We start from the raw sequence: 27,123 nt of genomic DNA on the forward strand, positions 1-27,123 counted from the left end.
AATTGAAAATTGAAATTACCATAATCACAACCGTACAGTTCAACTCGCATTGAAATGCGATCATGCCAACGGGTGGGATTGATACGTATCCACTGAGCAATAATGGGTACTTCAAAGACATTATAATGTATTGAGTTTCCATCCGAGTTGCCTTTGAACATCTAAATTGGGGGTAATCAAAAATAAAAAACAAGCAATTAGAATTGCATATATATATTTAAAAAACATTGTTAATAACACAAGTATTATAGAATTACCATAACCAGCAAACAGAGTGGGTGTTAATTTTTAACCTTTAGACCTTTCTCAACTTAAGTAAATCATAATTTTTGTTAAGAAATCCAAAAATATGAGCTACGGGTGAGTTCGAGTACGTTTAGCGCAACACAAGCGTTCACAACAAAAAATTTAAAAGTCGAAAATATGACATTAAAGAAGCTGTTGTGCATTCCCTTTGAAAAGCATCAAAATTGTTAGTTATCAAAACGACTTGAATTTTTTAGAGGGTGACCTTAGAACAGACCTATGTGTTCACACAATGTGAGCAGAGTAAGGCCTATACAAGAATATATATTTTTGGGGTAAATCTTTTAAATATTGTTAGACCCTCGGTGTTATTATCTATCGCATCTCGACGTATAAACTGTAATCACTATACCGATCTCAATTATGGCTCCATCCTTTTAGAGGGTGATCTCAGAGCAGACCTATGTGTTCACACAATGTGAACAGAGTAAGACCTATATAAGAATATATATTTTTGGGGTAAATCTTCTAAATATTGTTAGACCCTCGATGTTATTATCTATCGTATCTCGACGTATAAATTGTAACCACTATACAGATCTCAATTATGGCTCCATCCTGTTGAAATTTAACATGCTGTCAACGCTGTGTTCAAATTATTGAGAGTATGGAATAGACCAAAAACGAAATTTTTTAGGAAAGTGAAACGGCAATTTCGTTCATTTCAATATAGGACGCTTATTTCACATTTTACGCAAATTATTATTATTCCAATTTCTAATACTTTGTTGTGAAAATATCAGAAAGAGTGGTACTTGCTATACCCCATTGTTATACCAGATCTTGTGTTGGTAGAAATTTTTGATATGTTCAAAGATTGAAAAAAATCGAAAGAAATCTAAATTCAGCGGATCCTGCGTTAGTTAAAATAATGGTATGTGTGAAATTTGATGAGAACCGGAAGCGTATTTCGGATTTTATAATCGTTTTGGTTATTCAAAATTTTGACTTTTTGTTGGGAAGGTACCAGAAAAAATGGTCCGATCTCTACCATCTTTATGAGAGATCTTGTGTTGATAGAAATAGGAGGGGACCAATAAATATACTCCATCTTCATACCAGACCTTGAGTTCATAATAACTAAGAGTTATAATTATTCAAAATTTTGACCCATTGTGCGTGAAATACTTGATGGAGTGGACCGATATTGTCCATTTTCACACCTGACCTAGAACTGATGCAAATATTAGGATTTGTAAAGTTGGGGCAAAATCGGTTTACCATTTCTCTTTCTCGACCGATACTCGATCTAAGTTTGATAATAGTTTTACGAGGTACCAAGTTTGGACCAAATCAGATACCCCCTTAAAGAGTCATCGTGCACACCAAAGGATTTGGTCCAAAGAGGCCTAGGGTTTAAAACCGTTATTTCGGTGAAGCACGTTTTGGCCGTATAAAATACCCTAGCCATGCGGCTGAGGGTATAATTAAATGATATATAACCTCTCTAGACATATGGCTGGGGGTATAAAAATCGGATACTCCCTTTGAGATTTTCCACACCTACGGACGGATCGGCTTCCAATGACCTGAAACAGGAATTTCTATTTTCTAATATTGCAACTGCTACGAAATTTTGGATGTACTCGCGGTTTCGGTCAAAAAACCAAGCTAACCTTTGCATAACTTTATGACATTATTATGTCAAGAATGAAATGGAGCAGAAATATACATATGCATTAAATATAAAATGTTTTTCTTGCCTAAGTGGTTTTCTGGAAATTGTCATTGTTTCATGAGAATTGTTTTAACGGAAGAACGTAATAATGACAATATCTAGTCTTTATGCACTTTGATATTAATAAATACATTTTGGGATTTGTTTCAGTATGACGTTTCGTGTCGTCATCATTTCAAAATTTAGTATTTATCTCCGAGAAATAAAACATAAGAGAAACTTATTTGGAATGAAGTTTTTCTTTCGCTTTGCCATAAGGTATAACACGATTAACCTCTGCAGTCTTTGCTTACTCGTTTATTCCAGTAATTGCTTGGAGGTAATATATCATATGAATGTTTTAGAGGATCTGTATAGAGGGATGTGGGGAGCGAATATAAAAATAAAATCCTAAAAATAACATGTGCTAGAAATCAACAACAACTTAACAATTAAAGGACAACACAAAAAACTATAAAAACTGGGAAAATATTGAATATAATTTTTTTTATTTTATAAACATTTACCTGTGGCTCACTTGACGGATTAACATAGGATCGCCAATATTCACCATCATCAGAATATTGTACAATATATTCCGTAACAAACTCATTAGTAAATGAACGTCCCATTGAAGCAATTTTACGTACAGTGCTCTTATAGCCCAAATCAATGGTTAGGAAGTGATTGTAAGTATTTTCAACCGGAGTCCATGCCGAATTACCTTTAGTGATTTATTGTTTTTGTCATTGGGGTGACACAATGGGTGAGTAGTGATAGCGAGTAGTAAGTGATTATTCGAATGGATAAATGGTTATGAAAGAGAATGTTCGATTAGGTTTTGGGAAAATAAGGTTAATAAGGAAGATGTATTCAGTATGTTATAATGGCATTGGTTAGTTACTTTGCGACTATTCTAAGCAGCTACATATGAAAATTAAAGATAAAACAAAATTAAAAATAAAATTACATTAAACAACATTTAAAAAGCAAAAAAGTATAAATTTATAAAAAAGAAGTGCAGCAAATAATTGTTTTTAATTTTTTGTTTAATTGGTTATGTTTTAGTTTGTGTTGTTTGTTTTGTTTTGTAATCCTTCACCCTTTTCTTAGCTTTTCAATTCTATTTGTCTTACCTTAATGTTACCACCGGGCTCTTTATAATCGGCAAACTCTAAATCGCTGATACCATAGCTAATGGCATATTCGGTTACAAATTCATTGCTATGCGGCCGTCCTTGCAATGCAATGTGTGTAACATTCTTCACTTCCCCCAGATCAATAATTAAACGTTGATCAAAATCGGAATTTTTTGCCGACCACGATGTACCAGCTATTGTAATGGTTTTTGTTTTAATTTAAAAAAAAATAATAAATTAATAAAATAAAATTGTAAACTAAAAAAAAACATAAAACAACAATTATTTAAAATTTGTGAATTCAGTTCAGTTTTGTAATGCAAAGCAATAATAAAAAAATTCCGTTAAATCTCAATCGTGTCATAATTCGAAGAGTTGAGTGAATCTAGCAATGTATGTCCGCCCGCCTGTTTACATTAAATCGTAATCAAAATATAGGTGCAAATATGGGCCGCGCATCGCAAAATTTGAAATTACTGAGGGCATGGGTCAAAATATAACCTATAATTTTTGGAGGTAATCGTAAATTATTTAGGTGATGATGGCGAATAGACCAGTCACAGTCGATCTACAGGTAATAATTAAAAACTTAAATTGAAGCAGAATTTTGCATGGGATTCAAGGTATAGAAATATATATAAATAAATCGAAATTTTCAATTCCCATTCCCATTATAACGGCAGAGGACGTAAATGCCGGGTGAGATGAAAAAACTGCAACCAACTTCATACTGCTGTCATTTCTAAGCCACCTCCGATAGCCGTTAAAATTATTCCAGTGACAGCTCATTGTTTACAATCGTACAAAAGCATTTTGGTGAGATTTTTCCAGAAAAAAAGTTATTAGTGATGGAATTTAAGCGTGATAGTGTGATTTCTTTATATTTGGCTGGAAAACCACAAGAGACAATCGTTAAAGCACTCCAGCATTTAAATGTGAATAAAACTTTGGTGTCTCGTACCATCGCTGGTTACCGTGATGCTGGTAGCGTAGCCCGACGTCAAGGAAGTGGACGGAAGAAAACAGCAAAGTAAAGAAGCGACTTGATCGAAACCCGAGTCGCAGTGGCCGAAAAATGGCTTGTGAGCTGAACATATCGCAATATTTCATTCGGCAAATATTTTGAAAAATGTGCTCGGGGTAAAGCCAATGAAATTCCAAAAAGTGCAAGTACTTACACCGCAACAGAAAGAAAATAGACTAAAAAGAATTGCTTTGCTTGGCCAAAAGTGGCAAACTTTGGTTTTCTCCGATGAGAAAACATTCATTGCCCAGCATTTTGTAAACAAACAAAATGATCGTGTTTGCTTGCCAAAGAGGTCAGCTGAAAATGTGTATCTTCGGTTGGCCACCAGAACTCAAGCGCCGGCTATGGTGATGGTGTGGACCACCAAAACAGCCTATGGTCGCTCCCCGCTCGTATTAATCGACCGTGGCATCAGAATAAATGCCGAATATTATCGCGAAAATATTCTGGAGGGTGTACTAAGGCCTTGGACACGCAAACATTTTGGCCGCAGACCTTGTACATTCCAACAGGACTCAGCACCATCGCACTCAGGACGTGCCACCCAAGAATGGTTACAAAATGAGGTTCCTCGCTTCATTTCCAGCGCACAATGGCCACCAAAATCTCCGGATACCAATCCGTAAGACTATTGTGTCTGGAGTATTTAGGAAAGCAAGGTTGGCACTAAAAAATACCAAAGTGTCGATCACCTCAAGCAAGCGCTTCGCCGGGAATGGCCCAAAATATCGCAGAACAATATTCGGGTAACGTACAATATTTGTTTGAAGGCCATAATTCGTGCCAAATATGACAAATTAGAACAAATCTAAACTTATTCTAAAATTTGATGCTATTTCCGACATTTTTCCTTTCATTCAATAAAATTTGAAAAAAATGTAAAAATTATTCGACTTTGTTGCAGTTTTTTATCTGGAAGAACGAGGGAGGGTTATTGGATTTGGTTCAAACTCTGCAAATCCTAATATTTGCATCAGCGCTAGGTCAGGTGAAAAAATGGACAATATTCCTCACACAAAAAGGGTTACAATTTTGAATAATCATGACTCTCAAAATGTGTGACTCAAATGAGTCCGAATATCTTCAAATTTCATACATCCCAGCATTTCTAACAACTTTAGACGAGATAGAATTTTGAATGATTAAAACACTTTTAACATACGAATCAAGATTTTGAATTATAAATATCATAAAATGCAAAATAATTCACTGAAATTTTCTTAACTTCGAATAATGCCATACTATGGGCCTACACCATCTGGTTCTTCCCCACAAAGGATCAATATAACTCTCATAAATGGCGAAAATATTTCCCAGCCCCCTTCATTCCTTTCCAAAAAATCATCAATCAAAAAGGACGTCGCAAAACAATGATTCAAAATTTCATTGTTCTTAATTTTTACTGAAAGACACATTTTCAACACATTTATGAATTAATGAGGCTAATCAATTATAGTGCCCTTCCCATGACATCCAAATGAACGTGTGTGTGTGTGGGCCGATGGGGTTGACTGTCGCTAACACATTGGGAACACTAATTTGTTCCGGTCAATAGGGCAATATTTACGAAGCATAAACACGCCAACGCGCACAATGACAGGAATAGTTTTATTGTAAACTAGATTTGAGTGGGTGTTTTTATTCCTTTTATAACAAATGCAGTTACAAAACTACGACACTTCTGATTCAAAAATTTCACAATAAAACGTGACCAAACAAAGGACAACTAAATGGACAAAACACCACACAAATGTAAAGATGGACATACTCCACACACATCAAAGATGAGTCCTTCTTTGCCAAACCCTATGGGGTCACTTGGTTGAAACTGTCTATCTGTTGGTCGGTCAAGGTGAAATCAACAATTTAAAATTAATTACCACCGTTATTATCAAAATGCAGGCGGCGGTACTAAATTTTATGGTGAACAATTTAAATGTTATCTAAAATCTCCCCGGTTAGCTAAACAAAGCAAACATCGTCTGTCCCTAGAGTTGTATTGTAAAACAAACAAGGGTTGTAAATACTCCATGTTGTCCTTCGTACTACAGGACACATGCACTTTGTTGCTTGTTAACCGGAGGGTTGTGTGCCACTTTAGAATATCGAAATATGTTCGAATGCACTCGAGCAAGCTTGTTATTTTATTTATTCAACCCTCTTTGAAACCCTGATTGTGGATTTTGAGAAATGATTGTTGTTTGGAAAGATCGACAAACGTTCTCTTAAAGGGGAAACAAACGATGATTTGAAGTGTAATTGAAAAAAACTATAGAGCAAATTAATAACAACAATATATTTGGGACCTATATTCATACACGGTCGTTGCCCAGTTATGGGATCAGCAGATGTTTTTTTTTTTTAATTCAAAAGAATAAAAATATTATGTACCCGCCAGTTAGAGTTATTATATTCAGGTGTGTTAAAGATAAGTTGACAATTTTAGTTAAATTGTACGCTAACCCACAAGACGAAGAATATACTTTAATTTATCATTCCGTTTCCAACAACTGGGTGTAAAGAATATGTAATCGTGAAAACGAAATTGGGATTATAATTTTCAAGATAAATTGTACATAGATGTTTGTAGTGCTTCTTAGGTATTTGGTTTTGAAAAAAAATCCTATATCGGTTTAGGCATATTTTCCAAACAATCATAACTCCTAATTATTAGTAATTCACAGGTCTTAGCCCCGATTTCCAACCAAATCAGCTGCATTATGATATTTCGAGTTCTCAGAGGGCAGTTTAGCTTCTTCCACAAAAGAAAAAATAAATAAAAAAAGGAAGCAAAATGTGGACAAGCGAGTTCAACTCCGCCCCCGCTTCCGAGACATAATGAAAACAAGTGAAAAGACATTAGGTTCGGCCATGCCGAACTTCTAATACCCTCCACCATTGGGTAAAGAAAACATTTTTATGCAAAAGTATCTGGATTCAAACGTGTTCCACTTTAAACTACAAACTCCAGTAAGATTGTTAGGAGAATGATTGGAGCCGTTATATGGGGACCGTACAAAAACCCATTATAAAGTAGAAGAAATATCAAAATTCACACAAATCTATTAAAAATGTGGGTTAAATTGTGAAAGTGACGAATATCCGATAAAACCGATATATGTGCACTATAGGAAAACGTTGACCTAGATATTAAAAGTTCTGCCACTGGAAGTAGAACCAATTAGAAAAATGTATGTAAAACCATCAAAATACCAAATATTGGTACGGGTATACGGGGGCTATATGAAAACGTGCATCTATATGTACACTGTTTCTCCGTCGGATCTAGACCCCATTACGAACTACAAATAATATTTTTAGACAAATTCATTGACAAATGTGGTAAAAATCATAAAAATACCGAATGTCGGGAGGTACCGTTATATGGGGGCTATATGAAAACGTAGACCTATATGCACCATGTTCCGCCACTAGAGCAAGAACTCATAACGAATTACAAATACCAATTTTTAGACAAATCCCTGAAAAATGTGGCTAAAACCATCAAAATACCGAATGTCGGGAGGTACCGTTATATGGGGGCTACACGAAAACGTGGACCTATGTATACAATGTTCCGCCACTAGAGCAAGAACGCATAACAAACTACAAATACCAATTGTTAGACAAACTGGTGGAAATATGTGGCTAAAACTATCAAAATACCGATTATCGGGAGGTACCGTTATATGGGGGCTACCCCAAAACGTGGACCAATATATCTAATTTTCAATACCAACCATACTATACACAAAGCAAACAACGGTGGCAAATTTTGAAGCTCTACGTCAATTAATGTGAGCTGTATCGTGAGTTCAACACACGGACAGACATCGTTAAATCGACTTAGAATTTTTTGCTGATCATAAATATATATGCTTTATCTATGACGAATATTTAGAGGTGTTACAAACGGAATGAAAAATTTAATATACCCTCCTTTCCAAGGTGAAGGGTACAAAAAGCGGGTATAAAATCGATGAGAGGAGGAAGTATTGGGAATGAAGTTTTGCTATATCTACATGACACGTTAAGCAAAATTTGTTAATGGACATTATTTTTAATTAATATTGTTGCTTGGGAAAGCTAAGGAGAAATCCCCAAGCTGGCGTGTCAACAAGCTGTAAACTCGGCTTAAAGCAAAATATTTCAAATATTTGTTTTTGGGCAAAATGATGGACAAATCTGCAAATCCATGGTTTTTATGGTTTTTGGAAATACAGCCAACTACTTCCGTACATATTACAGAATACTAAACATCAAATCACTGCCTATTTGCGTCAAATTGGGCCATGAAATTTTAGATGTTGGGATTATCAAAATATGGACATACTAATAATTAGTAATCAAGCAATCTCCTTTTCTTGACATAAGGTTTACATAGTAGATTCTTTTCTTTTTCGCCTTCTCTTTAACGCTGACAATTCTTCTAATCACAAAAATGTTCAATGCATTCTTCGTTATATTATTTTTAAACGGGCTTTGAATACAAATTTGGTTTGTTTTAATTTACCAAATTTCCCAACCAACCCTCGTCTTAGTAATTTGTAAGTAATAAAATAACGCAACCTAAGTTGAATTGCTTTAAATTGTTTAGCGGAAAGGGGTGTGAAAGTAAAATGGTCACAAACTAAATGCATACCTTAACAGTAAAGAATGGAAAACAATTATTTCGGGAATACACAAAACTGCAAGCCGTCAACCACCCAGGAGCGCAGTAAGCGCTGGCCACAAAAATAAAAAAAAAAAAAAACAAAAGTGTATTTGTGTCAAAGAATAGTACTTCTGCCACCGTTTATTTTTTACGCATTCTAAGTTAACCACTAAATATTGTAAACGTTTTAGAGTGACAATTCAAAGAAAAGCAAACATGGTTAACCAGATTAATGCAATATCCAGTGTTAAAGAAAGGGTGAAATTAAATGAAGCATAAAAATGGATTGTTTTCTTTATTTCTTTGGAAGCCATTTAAAAGCTATGCGGCATGGCGTTTATTTTTATAAGAAGCTTGTGTGATTTTACATACAACATATAAATTATAATAATAGATCCCCTGCTTACAAAGTCGGACCCCTTTTAAGCATTAAATGAAAGTGACATGTATTTAAAAAATGTTCTTCTGACATGGGAAAATTATTATGTTCAAAATCTTATTATGGGACAGCTTTTTATTTTTTAAAGAAAGAGGAATAGTTTTCTTCCTCTCTTTTTGCAGTTTAAAATTTTATTGTATTAATCACAGCATGAGATAGACTTTATTACCGACGTGTACAATATGTTTTAGGGATTTAAAAATCAAGAATAGAAGGATCATTAAAGCAGAAAGACAAGATTTAGCAAACCATTGTCATCAACACATTTCTTATTTGACTTAGTTTTTAAAATGCAACCCTTATTCTACATAATAGTCAAAACTTCATAATTAACAATGGGTGTTTTTAATAACGTATAGGTGACAATCAGCAGAATATTAATATAATCTTAAACCCGACGTAAAAATGAGTTGAGGTACAATTTCACCGCTGTTAAGTTCTAAATGTTATTTTTTGCTTTTGAGGACATTAATTTTTCAAAAGGCTTCTTATTAATTTCCAACCCTATTTTTTCAATAATTCTTTTTGGGAATTTGTTAGTTTTATTTTTTAATGCATTAATTAAAATATCTTACATAAATATGCCTTTCATATAAATGTTTATGTATATTTACGAAGCCTATAAATTTAATAATAAACAAGTCTATTGTCATGGTGATTACAAACAAAATTTACATTTTACTTGTAAAGTTCATAGGAAGAAAGATATTTATTGCATTTAACTGTAATTCCTATGTCTTATAGAAACAAAATAAAAAATATATAGATCCAAAATGTATACAAGTTAATTTCTAAATCTATTTAAAAGTAAACAAAAATAATAAATGAATAAAATCTCATTTCATGGGTTTCCTTAAAACTTCTCTACAGTAGTCTACAATATTAGGGCTTTCTGCTTGCTCGTTAGGTCGCAACAACTCGTCTATTTTCAGATATGTGAAATTTTCTACTTTTTCCGGTTTATAGTTGCGAAATGCAATAGCTGCACAATATTTCGGATGTAACATATGTTCTTCAAAGTAATAATTAAACATGGGTACATCATTACATTTCATAGTTGTGCCACTCAAAGGTGGAGATTCAACAAGCAGTTCTCTACTGGAGTCAACCGTAAATGCAATCTTTTGCAAATCGATTGTTATGCCTACACCCAATTCTTTAACATATGACTCCTTCAAGCACCAATGACGCATAAAGGCTTTTAGCTGCTGTTGCTGGTTGAAATGCGGTTGGTTTATGAAACGCCATTCTGAATCGGCAAATTTACGATTCATAATGCGAAAAAACTCTTTCAGATCTTTACCACCAGCATATTCTAATTTCATGACATCACAGCCAATGCCGAAATCATCTTCGTCTTTGTGTGTGCTTTCGCTTGAACTGACGTTCTGCATCCCCGCCAGTATCACAAAGTTACCTTGGTGTGATACATTGAAGCACAAATGATGACGTTGAGACGTTTGTTGGTCATCTTCATTGTTGGTCTGTACCCAATACGGCTTGCCCCTAGCATCTCGTGCAAATTGAACCTCATGGTAGGGCAAGTGTGAACATTGACTCACATATTTACGCATAAGTAAGCGACCAACTAATGACGAAAGAAAATCATTAATAAAATAAAACTTTAATAAACGAGCTCGTTCCTCTGGTTGTATTGCAGCCACCGCCTGTGTCAGTTGTGTTAAAGTGGGTGACCAAGTGTTCAAGTCAAAGGCCCAACGGGTGGTTTTAATTTGCAGTTTTGAGGACATAGCACGTGTATGTTTGTAGGTGTTTTTCCTAAACGCTAGTCGGACATCGGAATTCTTATTTTCAATGTCTTTTGTGGTAATAGAAAAATGTTTTCAACCAGAAATCAACATTGGAATGTTTTTGTTGTTTACACAATGCAAAAAGATAACCAGAGCAATTGACGCAATTGACAGAAACAGTGCTGCCAACCATTTTGTTTCCCATCATATGTTTTTGATTTATACCGTAAAAGTAACGCACAACTCGTTAAATGTTTACATCAGTTATACAGAACGTAACGTAACGTGACGTTTTTTTTATTTAAGTAAAGGTGAAGGATTGATATATTGTTGAGATTTAAATTGAGAAACATAAAAAGTATTTATCTATTGGAAGCAAAATTCAATCAAAATGATAACTAACTATAAATTATTATGTTTAAACAAAATTAAGGAAAAGTCTAAAAATTAAAATTCGGTACAAAGTTTTAAAATACAAATATAATAAATGCAAAGAAAATTAAGAAATATAAATGTTTAGGAAATAATACGAATATTAGGACCTTCTGAATGAAATGTTTTGCGAATACTGATAAAACAATCTTCATTTAAAATCGCACAAGCATTGCAATTTTGTAGGATTCAGTCGCAAAATATTGCTGAACACAATCAATTTTTTCATGGGGACAAAACTACACATTCAGGATTTCCTCGAATTGTTGTTAATTTTAAAATAACCGGACCTCTTTGGAAATGTATGTACACTTATTCCTAAAAATTACAATTATACGTACTATGAGCTCTTATTTATCGGATAAATAGAGATGAAGTTTAAAATCTCAATAACTCACAATTTTATCGTCTTCCAATGTAGAGGAATTTCTATGAAATTTTAGGTAATCACTTTCAGTGGAAAAGAGGTACGGTACCGATCCCTTTACTTCCAATATTTAAACATTTAGTTTTCTTTCTTACTTATCTAATTTTTCACAACTTGAGAGCCATTATCAGAAGCTTACGATAAATCATTTTTTTTATTTTTGCAAGAATGCTTTTATTAAATCTGTTCGTTAAAAGACAAAAAAGAGGCATTACTATCCTGTTAAAAATAACGGCAACCTGAACATATGACAATCACATTTTATTATTTATATACAGGGTGAGATGAAAAAACTGCAACCAAATTCAGACTGATGTCATTTCTAAGCCGCTCGTCCGACAGCTGTTAAAATTATTCCAATGACAGCTCATTATATTGTTTACAAGCGTACAAAAGCATTTTAGTGAGAATTCTCCAGAAAAAAGTTATTCGTGATGGAATTCAAGCTTGATAGTGTGATTTCTTTATATTTGGCTGGAAAACCACAAGTGGCTATCGTTAGAGCACTTCAGCATTTAAATGTGAATAAATCTTTTGTGACTCGCACCATCGCTCGTTACCGTGATACTGGTAGCGTAACCCGACGTTAGGTAAGTGGACGGAAGAAAACAGCAACATCAGCAGAAATGATTCGAAAAGTAAAGAAGCGACTTGGTCGAAAACCGCGTCGCAGTGGCCGAAAAATAACCCGTGAGCTGAACGGGGTAAAGCCATTAAAATTCCAAGCAGTGCAAGAACTTACACTGCAACAGGAAGAAAATAGACTCACACGAGCTAAAAAGTTGCTTCGCATGGCAGAAAGTGGTGAACTACCGAATTTGGTTTTCTCCGATGAGAAAACATTCGTTGTCCAGCAGTCTACAAACAATCCTTGCCAAAGAGGTCAGCTGAAAATGTGCACCTTTGGTTGGACACCAGAACTCAAGCGCAGGCCATGGTGATGGTGTGGGCGGCTATAACAGCCGATGGTCGCTCCCCGCTCGTATTATTCGTCCGTGGCATCAGAATAAATGTGAATATTATCGCGATAATATTCTGGAGGGAGTATTTTGGAAGGCGATCACCTCAAGCAAACGCTTCGCCGGGAATGGGCCAAAATACCGCGGAGCAACATTCGGGCAGCGTGTGACAGTTTCATTGGGCGTTTGAAGGCCATAATTCATGCCAAAGGTGACCAATTCGAACAAATCTAAACTTATTCTAAAATTTGATGCTATTTCCGACATTTTTTGCTTTCATTCAATAAAATTTAAAAAAATGTAAAAATTATGGCGTTTTACTTTGTTGCAGTTTTTTTCTCACCCTGTATGTATTAAATTTAATTATTATCTCTCCCAACTTGTCGACTCTTCTTCCAAACCTTTTAAACCTTTTAAGAACCTTTTTAACAGAATACATGCTGTAACAACACAATTTTTTGGATGGAAAAATTCGTCCCATTTTTGTAAAATTGACTAATAATAAACAAAAAAAATTACATCTAAACAATTGAACAAAGGCTTTTCCTATTGTATACAAGTAATTTTGATATTATGTTCTATGTATAGCTAAGCTACATATTTCGGCTATAAATACTTCAAAATAAAAAAAATCAATGAAATACATCTTTAATTTAAAAACTGATAACATTCATACATCAACACTTTGATATTAACGAATAATTAACAAAAAAGAAGGGGAAAATGTGAAATGTATCAATAAATGATTAAAAAAAGTAATAAAAACTGTTTACAAACGCGAATGTAAACAAAATCTGTATCTAATAAAAAAAAAACACAATTATAAAAGCCATTCTATTTCGCATTGTAATGTTAATCAAAATTACAACTTACCATTTAAACGAGCCTTCTCTGGCCCACGATCATTAAGGGCTGAAGTGGCCGATAGACTGGCCTTTTCCATGAGCGGTGTGTTACATTCATAGTCGGAAAAATAGTCACTGTAAGAGTCTGCAAAAGAAAGAAATTGAAAAATAAATTAAAGAACATTCTGTTATTTGAAAGCTGGAAGTTAAATTCAAAAGAAAAATGCTACTGTTCTCGAAATTTTGGAGGGATATTTACAAAAACAAAACTTATAAAAAATGTGAAATCATTTATTATAATTGGCAAATTTTCACAAGTTTTGCCATTAATTTTTCACTAATTTCTGTTATTTCTTTCTTCGATGTTCTCCATGTTCAGAGTGGCCGACCAAAGAAAGACATATGTGTTTCGTCATCTACATCAATATTATTGTTGTTTCTGGCAGCAACCACAGCGGTGGTGATGGTAGGGGTGGTGCCGACGTCATTGAAACTCAAATGAGATATGGCTGTGTTCGCTTTAAAATGATTCTCGTGGTCATATTCTTCGAATGGAGAAACAATGTACTTCTGTCATATTCATCGTCCTCTTCGATGATTTGTTTATATTTTTCATTTGTGCCACTGCTGATGCTTGGCTACTACTTAGTTTTATTGCTATTTCAATAAGCTTCCCTGTCAGACATGTCATGTTACTTTGAGATATTTGTGGAAATTTATTGAAAGGTGAAAAAACCAAGAACAACAGAACATATGGGCACAATCATTTTGCGTGGGCATGGGAAAGGTGGTGAAATTGTTTGTATATGTATGTTGAATTTTTATTTATGTCTCAAATACTTATATACTGCGACACAAAATTAAGAAGAAGTTCTTTAAATATGAAATATTTTACATACACACATTGTACTACAAGTAAAGAAACCCGAGCATCGTTTACCTTTTATTTGGCAAACCGAAAATATAAGATTTCAACTTAATCTGGGAAATACACATTATATGAAAACGTAAACATAACCAATTTTTTCTGATCAAATGCAATTTATTATCTAAAAACGAAAATACAAAATTTAAAATCATTTAATGTATGCCGACAATTTCATATAAAATCTCCTCTTTATTTCAAAATCAAAAGCTATGAAATGCACACATTAAACCGGTGATGTCTGATTAATGACTACAATTACGGAACCAGAAGGATCAGAAACAAAGACAATTGTTTTCTGAGTAAAGTAGAATTGCGCTCTTATAACCCTGAGTCGATGTAGAAAAAGGGCTTCAGAGTGGAACTACTGAGATTTGAATTAAATTAGTTATCGACCATCAGAAGGTTTTATTTCAAGAATTAAACTTCCAAACCAAACACAACCAAAATTTCGACCCAATACCAACTTGGTAGCTTACGAACCGACCTTCAAATGAAAAACTATCGGAGGCACATTTCAGGATGTTTTGATACAACCACCAGATTGTCTGACAAGGGATTGGACCCCGAGGATGGCATTTCACTGTATTGGTAAACTCCATCAACTATTGCATTAGTATGAATGCTATTCAGACCCGCACAATATACTTCCTGATCTCAAGGCTTTCTCTTGTACCGTTGGACATCTCTCTCTCTCTCTAGATCATGGAGGCTTTCTCTTGTAGCGTTGGACATCTCTCTCTCTCTCTAGATCATGGAGGTCCTTTCTGACACGCCTGGGTGGGGGAGTTCTGTCCACCATATAATGGTTAGGATGACTCCCACGGTAACACCCAAACAGGTACTGCATCGATTATGCTGACGTAAGGGAAGAACCTTTTTCGCAGATAGTTGCTTTCGAATGTGACCTCAAGGATTTTGGGGTACTTAGTGGTCGGAATTATGTGCTCCTAGACTTGCACATAAATAAATGTGGTTCAGTTCAAAGATTCGCAGTTACACATCGATATAGTGGGTGTTTAATTGACCATTGTTATCCCATTTTGAGGTCATATATCCCATACTACAGGGTGAAATGAAAACCTGCAACCAACTTCAGACTGCTGCCATTTCTAAGCCACTCGTTCGACAGCTGTTAAAATTATTCCAGTGACAGCTCATTATATTGATTACAAGCGAACAAAAGCATTTTGGTGGGAATTTTCCAGAAAAAGTTATTGGTGATGGAATTCAAGCGTGATAGTGTGATTTCTTCATATTTGGCTGGAAAACCACAAGTGGCTATCGTTAGAGCACTCCAGCATTCAAATGTGAATAAATATTTTGTGTCTCGTACCATCGCTCGTTACCGTGATACTGGTAGCGTAGTCCGACGTCAAGGAAGTGGACGGAAGAAAACAGCAACATCAGCAGAAATGGTTCGACAAGTAAAGAAGCGACTTGTTCGAAACCCGCGTCGCAGTGGCCGAAGAATCGCTCATGAGCTGAACACATCGCAATATTCCATTCGACAAATATTGAAAAAAAGAGCTCGGGGTAAAGCCATTGAAATTCCAAAAAGTGCAAGAACTTACACCGCAACAGAAAGAAAATAGACCCAATAGAGCTAAAGTGTTACTTCGCTTGGTGAACTGCCGAAAGTGGTGAACAGCCGAATTTGGTTTTCTCTGATGAGAAGACATTCGTTTTCCAGCAGTTTGTACAAAAATAACAAAATAATCGTGTTTACTTGCCAAAGAAGTCAGCTGAAAATGTGCACCTTCGGTTGTCCACCATAACTCAAGCGCCGGCCATGGTGATGGTGTGGGCCGCCATAACAGCCGATGGTCGCTCTCCGCTCATATTAATCGACGGTGGCATCAGAATAAATGCCGAATATTATCGCGAAAATGTTCTGGAGGGTGTATTAAAGCCTTGCGCACGAAAACATTTTGACCGCAGACCTTGGACATTCCAACAGGACTCAGCACCCTTAAACTTAGCATGCGCCACCCAAGAATGGTTACAAAATGAGATTCCTCGCTTCATTTCCGCACAATGGCCACCAAAATCTCCGGACTATTGTGTCTGGAGTATTTAGGAAAGCAAGGTTGGCACTAAAAAATACCAAAGTGTCAATCACCTCAAGCAAGCGCTTCGCCGGGAATGGGCCAAAATACCGCAGAGCAACACTCGGAAGGCATGTAACGGTTTCCTTGGTTTGAAGGGCATAATTCGTTCCAAAGTTGGCCAATTCGAACAAATCTAAACTTATTCTAAAATTTGATGCTATTTCCGAAATCTTTCGCTTTCATTCAATAAAATTTAGAAAAAAATTATGGCGTTTGACTTTGTTGCAGTTCTTTTTTATCTCACCCTTTAATGTATAAACATTTTTTCATATTTTATGTTGTTAGATCTATAAAACGGAATTTCTTGGCTTTGCATAACATTGTTGCCATTAGATACATATCAATAATAATAAAAAATAGAAACTTTCAACATAAATAAATGATTGTTGGAACTCTAACAATGCAGATAGGTATATGGAAATGCAGATTACTGGTATTTTCTTATTCTTTTTTGGATATTTGTAGTTGCATTCGTTTGTCGCGTTTGTTGTGTGTGTGTGGGGGGATGGAGATATTTATGCAATATATAAAAGACCAAGGGAGCCATAAAAACACGCTCTTATGTTTGCTGTCGGGAAACATACATAACAACCCTTGAGTTGGTGCACTACAAGATGAACAAGACAAAACCCTTCCATTGTACTTAAAACTGAATGAATGACTGGCTGGCTGGCAGCTTGGTTGGCAGAAGGTGATGTTGGCTTTGGCTATTTACTGGCTAAACAAACAAAAGCCAAAATAAGAAAAAAAGCAATGCGGGCGAGTTTCATAAAAACCACCCTTTGGTTGTTATCCATGGAATACTCCAAAACAGGATTTAAAAGAATTACAAGTGCGCACACACGGTAAGCAGAGCGCACGCTAAAAGTGTAGTATTGATGCAAAAAAAAAAAAAAAAAAAAAACAAATAAAACAATAAACATAAATGTTTTCGTCGCCTTCCTGATTTAGTAGGGAGCGGGCAAAGTGTGGGCTTGGCGGCTACTTGCATTCGATAAAGCAATGCAGACATATTCAATTTGTTTGCTATTTTGTTCTTGGTTACTCTCGTCGTTAGGGTTGGCGGGTGGTGTATATTTTTTCGTCCCCCTTTTTTTCTTGTTGTTGTTTGTTTATAACAACCATTGGAGATCTAGAGCAAAAGTTCAAAGATTCAAGGAACTCTGTTTCTTGTCGTCCTGATTCCTATGACTCTATTTGTTTGTACATGCTCAGTAGTGACTGGTGTGATGTCTATGTTAGTGCTTGTCACGAAAACTTCATGTCTTGACAAAACACGCACAACTCCGTCTTTTTCTTTTGCTAAATAGGACAATTTTCGCATAAAAAGCAGAACTAATTAACAGTTTTTTTCCGATATCATCACTCAATCAAAAAGGGGGTTGTTTTGTGGGTGTTTTAGTGTTGTGGTCACTTGATTGAGGCCAAGTTTATAAATTACCACACAAAAATAATATATTTCAGAAAAGAATTGGTGTAAGTTAAAAAAGTCCTGAATACAACTGGATGTCAATGCAGATGTCACGTGTTATCAATCGAGAGACAAAAGCTATTCTATAGATGGGAAATAGAAACTCTAAAGGCGAGAAAACATAAAACGATTATTTGACGGGCTTAAGACATCGGCTGGCCAAAATCGAACTCAGTCAATCTAAGACTCCTTTGATTCTCTACAAAGAAGCCAGCCGATGACTTAAGCCAGAAAAAATGGTTTTATATATTCTCACCTTAACATTCTTCTCAGACAAAGTTCCCATTATCATATATAATTTTTGAGCAAACTTCGGCAGGATAATTTGTTTTATGCCTAGGATGTTAAATATTGAAAATGATATATATATCGGTCCACGTTTTGGTATAGTCGCCATATAACAGTACCTTCCGATATTTGGGTTTTTTGATGATTTTTGTCACATTTTTCCACAGTTTTGTCTAAAAATTGGTACTTGTAGTTCGTAATGGGTTCTAATTCCGGTGGCGAAACATTCATTTCATTTCATTTATTTACCTTACAAAGAAATATAAATAAGCCCACAGGGCCCATAACTTATATTATCTATCTACAATACCCTAACATAATACAAATTCAATGATTAATTCAAACTTAACAAATAACATATTAAACCTAATAATTTATCTTAATAATTCACGAGAAGCTCGAACCCTACACCTCAATTCACCATCACCAACTAAACAATAGTCTAGTAGAGCAGTGAAAAAGTGTAGCAGAAACGAACTAAAAATAAGAGATAACTATTTTATTACTCACAAAACAGAGTATAAATAGTAACTCCCATTATACCCTACAAATAAAATTAAGAAGATAATATAGTGGCTCCCCAGCCCAAACAAAAAGAAAAGCAAAAAGAAAGACCCATAATAAACCGACGCAACCACTACAAAAACATAGCCTACATATTTAGGCGAAGGTATTCTATCTATCGAAAGGTTCACGTTTTCGTATAGCCCACATATAGCGGTACCTCCTGATATTCGGAATTTTGTTGATTTTTCCCGCATTTTCCATTGTTTTGTCTAAGAATTAGTATTCGTAGGTCATAATGGGTTCTAGCTCGTGCGGCGAAATATTGTATGCATAGGTCCACGTTTTTCTATAGCCGCCATATAACGGTACCTCCGATATTCGGTATGTTGATGATTTTCCCCATTTTTTCACGGATTTATCTAAAAATTGATACTTGTAGTTCATAATGGGTTCTAGTTCCGGTGGCGAAAAATTGTATTTTTAGGTCCACGTTTTCCACGATATTCGGTATTTTGAAAATTTTTGGCACATTTTTACACGGATATGTCTAAAAAATGGTATTTGTAGGTTATAAGGGGTTATAGCTCCGGCGGCAAATTATTGAATATTTAGGTCCCCTTTTTCCTACAGCGCACATGTCACGATACTCACCGATAGTCGGTACTTTGATAATCCTAGTCACCTTTACCCACGAAATTGTTTCAAATTTGGTATTTAAGAAGATTTGGTAGATGTCAATCCTTGAAGTATAAAATTGTCTATAGACGTTCCGGTTTCGGTATGACCCCCATGCAAAGGCCTCACGCACTTTATGGTTTTTGGAAAAGTTTAACAGAATTATCCAAACGGTCTTACTGGTAGTTGTAGTTTAAAGTGGAATTCAGATACTTTTGTATGAAAATGTTTTCTTTGCCCAAAGGTGGAAGGTGGTTTTAAAAGTTCTGCCCGGCAGAACTTAATGTTTTTTTACTTGTTAAAATTTCATCAAGCCTTTTGTGGAAATTGTGATAGAATTTTAAAATGATAATTTTATAAGAGAATTAATTAATTTATAAACATCAAATTGAATCGATTTCAATCGCATTCCTGAAATATTAAATGGGCAATCGAGGTAGCACATGTTTATGACTACCTCTTTTTATACCCTACAACACTACAACACCTCGAAATATTGGTTTCCCACATAGGAAAGTATATATGGATCTTCCTAGCTCGCCGAGCTGAGTCGATCTAGCTATGTATGTCCGTCCGTCCGTCTGTCCATGTTAATTTGTAATCACTCTACATGTCGCAATTATGGCTCGATCTTCACGAAATTTAGAATGGAGGTGGGGCTAGGGTCAGAATAGAACCCTATTTCTTTTGGAGATGATCGCCAAATGTTTAGGGGTTGAAATGGACCAAATACTGAAAAAATGTCGGATTTTGCAGTAGCTATACAGGTCGCAATTATAGACCAATCGACGGAATTTCGCATGTAGCTAGAGTTTAGGGCGGGGAAGAAGCCTACCAATTTGGGTGGTCATCGGATAATATTTAGCTGGTAAAATAGACCATATCTTTTTTGTTGAAAAAATTCAAAATTTTTCATTAAACCGCGAATATTTTAAATCCCGGCGAAATCACAAAGCCATGACAAGGTTACTTCTGACCTGTACATTGATGTTAACATCCAACAAAACGGATTTATAGCAAAATATGTGCGATATATATGTTTATCAAAGAAGATATGCTTGAAAAATCTCTTATATGTCGAGAACGGCTGAACTGATTTCGACAGTTCTCATTAATTCAGAATGGCCTCTTGGCAGGAAAGAAAAAACGTCTAAAAAATCGAATAAAAATATATCTCTAAAGATGAAAATATTGATTTTGTAAAATTTTCTCATATTTTTTCAATTTTGTCATATATTTGGCATATTTTCATTTTGAATTAAACATTTGGCAATATTTCTACAGCTAACAAAACTAAGTAGTTAGGATATCAGGATATCATATACAGATCGCATTTATGGCCCGATCCTTACGAAATTTTGCATGGGTATAAGATGAGGGTCAGAATAGAAGCCTACTCTTTTTGGAGATGATCGCAATATATTTAGGGGTTGAAATGGACCAAAAAACTGCAAAATTGTCAGCAGGTCGTAATTATCGCCCGATCCTCACGCACATTTGAATGGGGGTTACCGGACATTGCATAAGCCAAGCAGTTTTGGATGGCCATCCAAAAATATTCAATTTGTGAAATAGTTGGCCAACTTTTGTAGACAAAATACGAAAATGTCCATTCCAGCGACTTTTTGGAGAATTCACAAATACAGGAAAGACGCACTTCTGACTATTTCGTTAACGCTGATTTCGTTGAAGAATATAGTCAAATGTATGTATCTCATATAGATGCGTTTCAGTCAAAAAGCAATAATAAATGTTAATCTTTTGCCACTTCTGAGATATTATAGGTCTTTTAGAAATATTGGTTGCAGATCTAGGAAGACCATTTACCAATAAATTGGGAATGAGAAAATTAGTTTAAGTTGCTATTATTCGAAAATTAGAGAACGAAACATGATGGTTTTCTTTTATTATCTGTCACAATATCTTGTGGAATTCTTTCGACTATCTCGCCTATATAAACTGTTTCATTTATTATAGTGTTGTAGGGTATTCAACGGTCGGCCCCGCTCGACTGTAGCCTTTGCTTACTTGTTTAAGATTAATTCTTTTAATTAACATAAACATCCTTCGCATAACCGAAATGTTGACATAACAAACAAATCAGATAACATTTTGACTTTTTAAGTCATTATAAGGACACTCCAGCAACCCTTTAGAACAAACAACACTTGCATCATATCGAGGGGATGCTAGTACAGGAGAATCCCTCGTCTGAACACAAAAAAACACGTGTTTTATTAAGCATACATAATATGTATGTTATTACGTACAATCCTAGCAAAAAATTGTTAACGCATGCGTTGTAACTTCAAAGATAATATGAATAATATAAGGAATAGATGATGCTGTGCCCATGACGTAGAGGACATTATTTATGTACGTACATTGCAGTCAAGAGTTTTGAAAAAATGCATAGCTTGCAAATAAAAGATAAATAATATTTTTCTTGCAATTTAAGCATTATAGGTGTACGATTATGAATGTTCGGTCACTATGACATTTTCTGTTAGTGAAAGAGCAAAGAATGGTTAGTAAAACACTCTTTGAATTTTCTGATATTTTCTATAGAAATAGGTAATTTTACTCTGATAAAAGGAAAAATTTTATGGGGGATGGGCCCAGACAACCGGATATTTTACCCGAAAGTCCGCGAAAATAAATTGGGTGAGATGAAAAAACTGCGGCTGCTGTCATTTCTAAGCCACTCGTCCGACAACTGTTATAATAATTCCAGTGACAGCTCTTTATATTTGGCTGGAAAACCACAAGTGGCTATCGTTAGAGCACTCCAGCATTTAAATGTGAATAAATCTTTTCTATTCTCGTACCATCGCCCGTTACCGTGTTACTGGTAGCGTAGCCCGACATCAAGAAAGTGGACGGAAGAAAACAGCAACATTAACAGATCGCGTCGCAGTATCCGAAAAATGGCTCGTAAGCTGAACATATCGCAATATTCCATACGGCAAATATTGAAAAATGAGCTCGGGGTAAAGCCATTGAAATTTCAAAAAGTGCAAGAACTTACACCGCGACAGAAAGAAAATGGACTCAAAAGAGCTAAATAGTTGTTTATTGCACTCAGCACGCGCCACCCAAGAATGGATACAAAATGAGGTTCCTCGCGGATACCAATCCGTTGGACTATTGTGTCTCGAGTATTTTGGAAAGCAACGTTGGCACTAAAAAATATCAAAGTGTCGATCACTTCAAGCAAACACTTCGCCGGGAATGCGCTAAAATACCGCCAAGCAACATTCGAACAGCGTGTTACGGTTTTATTGGCCGTTTGAAGGCCATAATTCGTGCCAAAGGTGACCAACTCAAACAAATCTAAACTTATTCTAAAATTTGATGCTAATTCCGAATTTTTTTGCATTCATTTAATAAAATTTAAAAAAAAATGAAAAAATTATGGCGTTTGACTTTGTTGTAGTTTTTTTTATCTCACCCTGTATATCCTGTGTGTCTGACATGTCAAGTATTTCACTTTGCCGTTAAAATATCCCTATTGTTTGACCCCTATATTGCCCAAAATGAATTAGTGAAATCGGATCTCACCCGAGTTTTGCACCTGTGTTTTTGTCAAATATCTCGAAATCAGGTATCTGTGTGAAATGATCAATAGCAACTGAATTGTAATGTAGTCGGTGTCTTGAAATTTTCTAAGCGTGAATCACTAATAGACGATTGAAATGGCCATTGGAAACAAATGTCAATTTATCGATGCCCATAGACTTCATTACTACACATGCATCTGTATACACACATATGATTAATTAATTCAATTACGGCGTTCGGGAGTATTTACGAAGCCCACAACGTAACAGTTACTTTATTTGTTACTCAGGGATGACCCATGATGTACAAAATACTTCAAGTAGTCTGTCTGTTTAGGCGTTGTTTTTGTCATTTTGTTTTGTTCATTCAATTCGTAGGCTACTAGAAATACATACTGGGAGCGAGGAAATCTCTTTTTAGTTTTGAAAGAGAAATTAAAGTGATGCCAATTGAATTAAATTCAGCGATTTTCCTTATTAAAAACGCCAAGTTCACTTGATGAAAATAATATGGCAAATTATAACAATAGCAGTTCATTTTCACATTTATATATAATACCTTTTTGACTTTAAGTATAAAAAATGCCGACCACTTCCATCTCCGATCGGGCATTTACCGGATTATAAACATACAGTACGTAAACGGGCTCAATTCGTTCAAAAAATGTAATTATTGTGTTTATTATAATGCAAAAAGCAAGTTTTCTTCCAAATTGCAATACAACATGAATTTATTCAATTTAAAATGTTATTTGTTTCAAAAGGATCGATACATAGAAAGCTTCTTAAGGTGAAAATACATAAACGCTTTTCGGACTGGCTTAAGTCATATCGGGCCTAGACAAATATGACGTGACGGTATGGACTATATCGACTGCTTCCATCACTTTATATGAGGTATGTGATAATTTTTGAAAATGTTAAAAGTGTGCGCGTGTGTGATGTGGTACATATAGTCGACCGAAGTATTCCATTTTCATACCTCACATAATAAAAAAAAATAAAAAAATGGTATGGGCAAAATTACAAGGAAATCGAACATCTATCTCCAGTTTTATGCGAAATCATAAATTCCATATTCATCTCAGGTTTTTGGTTGAGAGAAATATTTAGATATAGCTAGTTGTTGTTGACTTATTCCGCATGTTTTGACAGATAAAAGTATTGAAAATTGTGACGCTATCTTTGAACCCTATCTGGGGGAGGTACCAAAATATATGGAAATATTGAGATATACCTAGACTGAATGCAATCGGATGTTAATTTCGCGTTTTATGAGCTTTATGGATATTCTTAATTTTGGCACTTTGTGGGGGAGATACCAGGAGTGGACCGGTATATCCCATCTTCACAGCAGATCTTGTGTTAGTAGTAATAATTGAATGTGTGAAATATGAAGAGAACCTGATGCTTGTGATAATCCGATGCGATCTCTTCCATGTTTATAACAGATCTCGTGTGTATAGAAATATTGAGAGTGCCAAGTCTAAATGGAATCGGAAGTTAATTTCGCGTTTTTTGAGCTTCAGGATATTCAAAATGTTGGCCTTTTGTGGGGGAGGTATTAGAAGGAGACGACCGATATATTCCATCTTCACATCAGACCTTGGACTAATAAACAAATTGTGTTGTGTGTAATTTGAACGCAATCGGATACTTACATCACATTTTATAAGAGTTATAATTATTAAAAAATTTGATCGTTTGTGGGGGAGGTACTTTATGGAGTGGACCGATATTGCCCACTTTCGCGCCTTACATAGAACTGATGCAAACATTAGGATTTGCAAAGTTGGAGCAAAATCGGATTGTCCTTTCTTGCTCTGCGCAGTAAATATTTTCTTTGCAAAATCCTAGACCCTAGACCTAGGGTGTAAAACTGTTATTTCTATGAGGCACGTTTTGAACGATTCGAATGAGATATACCCTCTCTAGTCATATGGATGAGGGTATAATAAACGGCTCCCAGCCATATGAATATTGGAAGTTTGATCGACATATGTATATCAGCGCTGCTCAAGAAAAAATATCTCTTTCCAGTCAAATTTATCTTTGCTTATTTAAATCAAGATCAAAACAGTGTTAATATTTTTTACCCATCTGCTTTATAAATTATTTTAACAAACATTCATGTTTAAAAACAATTAAAGTAAATCGTAATATATAAAGAAAAACTGAATTTTAATTTTCACTTAAATTATATCTTTTTTCGGCTCATTTTCTAGAACACGGTTTGGAGCAGGGTTAATATATAGATAATGATTAACATATATAAATACTATTGTACAACGGCATACCAATTTGGATTAAATAGAATAAGTTACAGCACTGGTTTTCATGCAAAAAAGACATTTCCAGGCAAGAAGAAGCAAAGTAAAATTGCTGGAGCCAGTCAGTTTTTTTAATTTATAACAGTGGCAACTGTGAGCTACAATATTAAATAGATAAACACTGACATAAAAACGTCATTTGTTTTGCAAACGAACTATGTTTCGAGCAACATTAATACCGAAAAAACGTCGTTGTTTTTAACGGAGCTTGGATACTACAACCGGGTGCATTTCATATGCTTACATGGCTTTGAAAGGCAGCCTAGGTGATGATGATGAATAAGCAGTGGAGACTGTCAAACACCTATTTTGCAAGACTCTTGCTTTGCCCTCGTTAGCCGAAAAATGTTCACTGCAATGTTTTTATTTATTTATTTTAATCATGTTTATACTAGTATTTCACTTAGTACAACTATTATTAGTTAGTAGAAAAAGTTACACATAATCCGTTTTATCCGAGTATCAAATAAACAATTTTCCATTACAATTTTTAATTATTAAGTTAAATTCAGACTACTCAATAAAAAACGCTAAATTGTCACATCTGTAACTAAAACTCAAACCATGATCGTGATCACGGTTGCCACTCAAAATTTTTTTTCGGGACCAAAATTCATAAAAAAAGGACCAAACCAAACAAAAAAGGACCAATTTGTTTGCAATTTTTTTCGCATATCCTCAATGCTTACAATATTATTTAACAAAACATTTATTTAACACAAAAAGTAAAAATGAAGTGTAAAGATTTCTAAACATTAACAAAAAGTGCTTCAATTCAATTTGCACATAAATACATAAAACAAATTAACATAAAATTTATACAGATATATTTATATAAATGTATATAATAAAATATAATAAAAATAATATAATATGATGGTGATTCTATTCTAAGCCCAGCCTATGTGTTTTACTGACCAAACATAATGAGGCTCTGATTTTTGCTCACAAAGTTCTTTGGACAGCATTATATTATTGATTGAACTGAACTCTAATTTATTCCTTAATCTGGTTTTGATAAGAGAAAGTTCAAAAAATTTACGTTCTGCTGCCGCCGAACTATGTGGAAGGCTCATTAAATCATATACAAAATCAGTCAATTCTTGAAAACATTTCTCATCCATACCGTTTTTATATAAACTAACTTTTTCCCAAAATACGCAAACGTCCATATCAGGTTTAAGATTACTGTTTAAATATCTTAAGAGTTTCCATTGTGTTAAAATAATATCTATATCACATTTAATTAAATGAGAAAAATTGCTTACTAAAGGCATTATTGAAGTTTCTGTGTCTGATAGAACTTTGTTTAGAGTAATTATGCATAAATTTTTTAAATCAGTTCTTCCAAAGTCAAACCGTTGCTGAATTTGTTTCAAAAATTCAACGTAAAAGTTTAAAATATTTGTTTTAATAGTGATTCGATGCGAATCCGTAAATTTATCGCTTTCAAGAAAGTTTTCTGCGCTACTTCCTATAAACATATTTTTAGATTGCAGATATTTCGTTTTGTCGTGTATATTAAAATTTTCTAGACAATCAATATTTTTTACAAAGTCATTATGCATAAAATTACTCAAAAGTAGTTTAAAATGTACTTCAATTTGGGAGTACAAAAAG

At 34.7% G+C, this 27,123-nt stretch overlaps 2 protein-coding genes across 5 annotated transcripts in view; both read right to left on the reverse strand.

The window, feature by feature from the left end:
• LOC101894751 (neurexin-4) overlaps positions 1–27,123 on the reverse strand; it is a 36,987-nt gene that overhangs the window by 7,565 nt on the left and 2,299 nt on the right. For 3 of the 4 annotated variants that reach the window (XM_005181167.4, XM_005181166.4, XM_011293243.3), the window contains 3 exons: positions 13,665–13,781; positions 3,100–3,296; positions 20–161 (listed from right to left, as the gene is read on the reverse strand). In XM_005181167.4, the coding sequence (XP_005181224.1) occupies positions 20–161; positions 3,100–3,296; positions 13,665–13,781 (456 nt within the window). Of the gene's footprint in view, positions 1–19; positions 162–2,490; positions 2,688–3,099; positions 3,297–13,664; positions 13,782–27,123 lie in introns of all 4 variants that reach the window. The other variant, XM_011293244.3, reaches the window with a different exon arrangement.
• On the reverse strand, positions 9,263–11,159 carry LOC101894588 (L-aminoadipate-semialdehyde dehydrogenase-phosphopantetheinyl transferase). The gene has a single exon (XM_059131823.1). The coding sequence runs from the start codon at positions 10,971–10,973 to the stop codon at positions 10,059–10,061; it is 915 nt and encodes a 304-aa protein (XP_058987806.1). The 5' UTR covers positions 10,974–11,159; the 3' UTR covers positions 9,263–10,058.

The sequence above is a fragment of the Musca domestica genome, unplaced genomic scaffold, assembly GCF_030504385.1.
Source record: "Musca domestica strain aabys unplaced genomic scaffold, Musca_domestica.polishedcontigs.V.1.1 9, whole genome shotgun sequence".
NCBI lineage: Eukaryota > Metazoa > Arthropoda > Insecta > Diptera > Muscidae > Musca > Musca domestica.

Coding starts and splice junctions, on each gene's coding strand:
- LOC101894588 (XM_059131823.1), bottom strand. CDS start 10,973: ATGTCCTCAAAACTGCAAATTAAAACCACCCGTTGGGCCTTTGACTTG.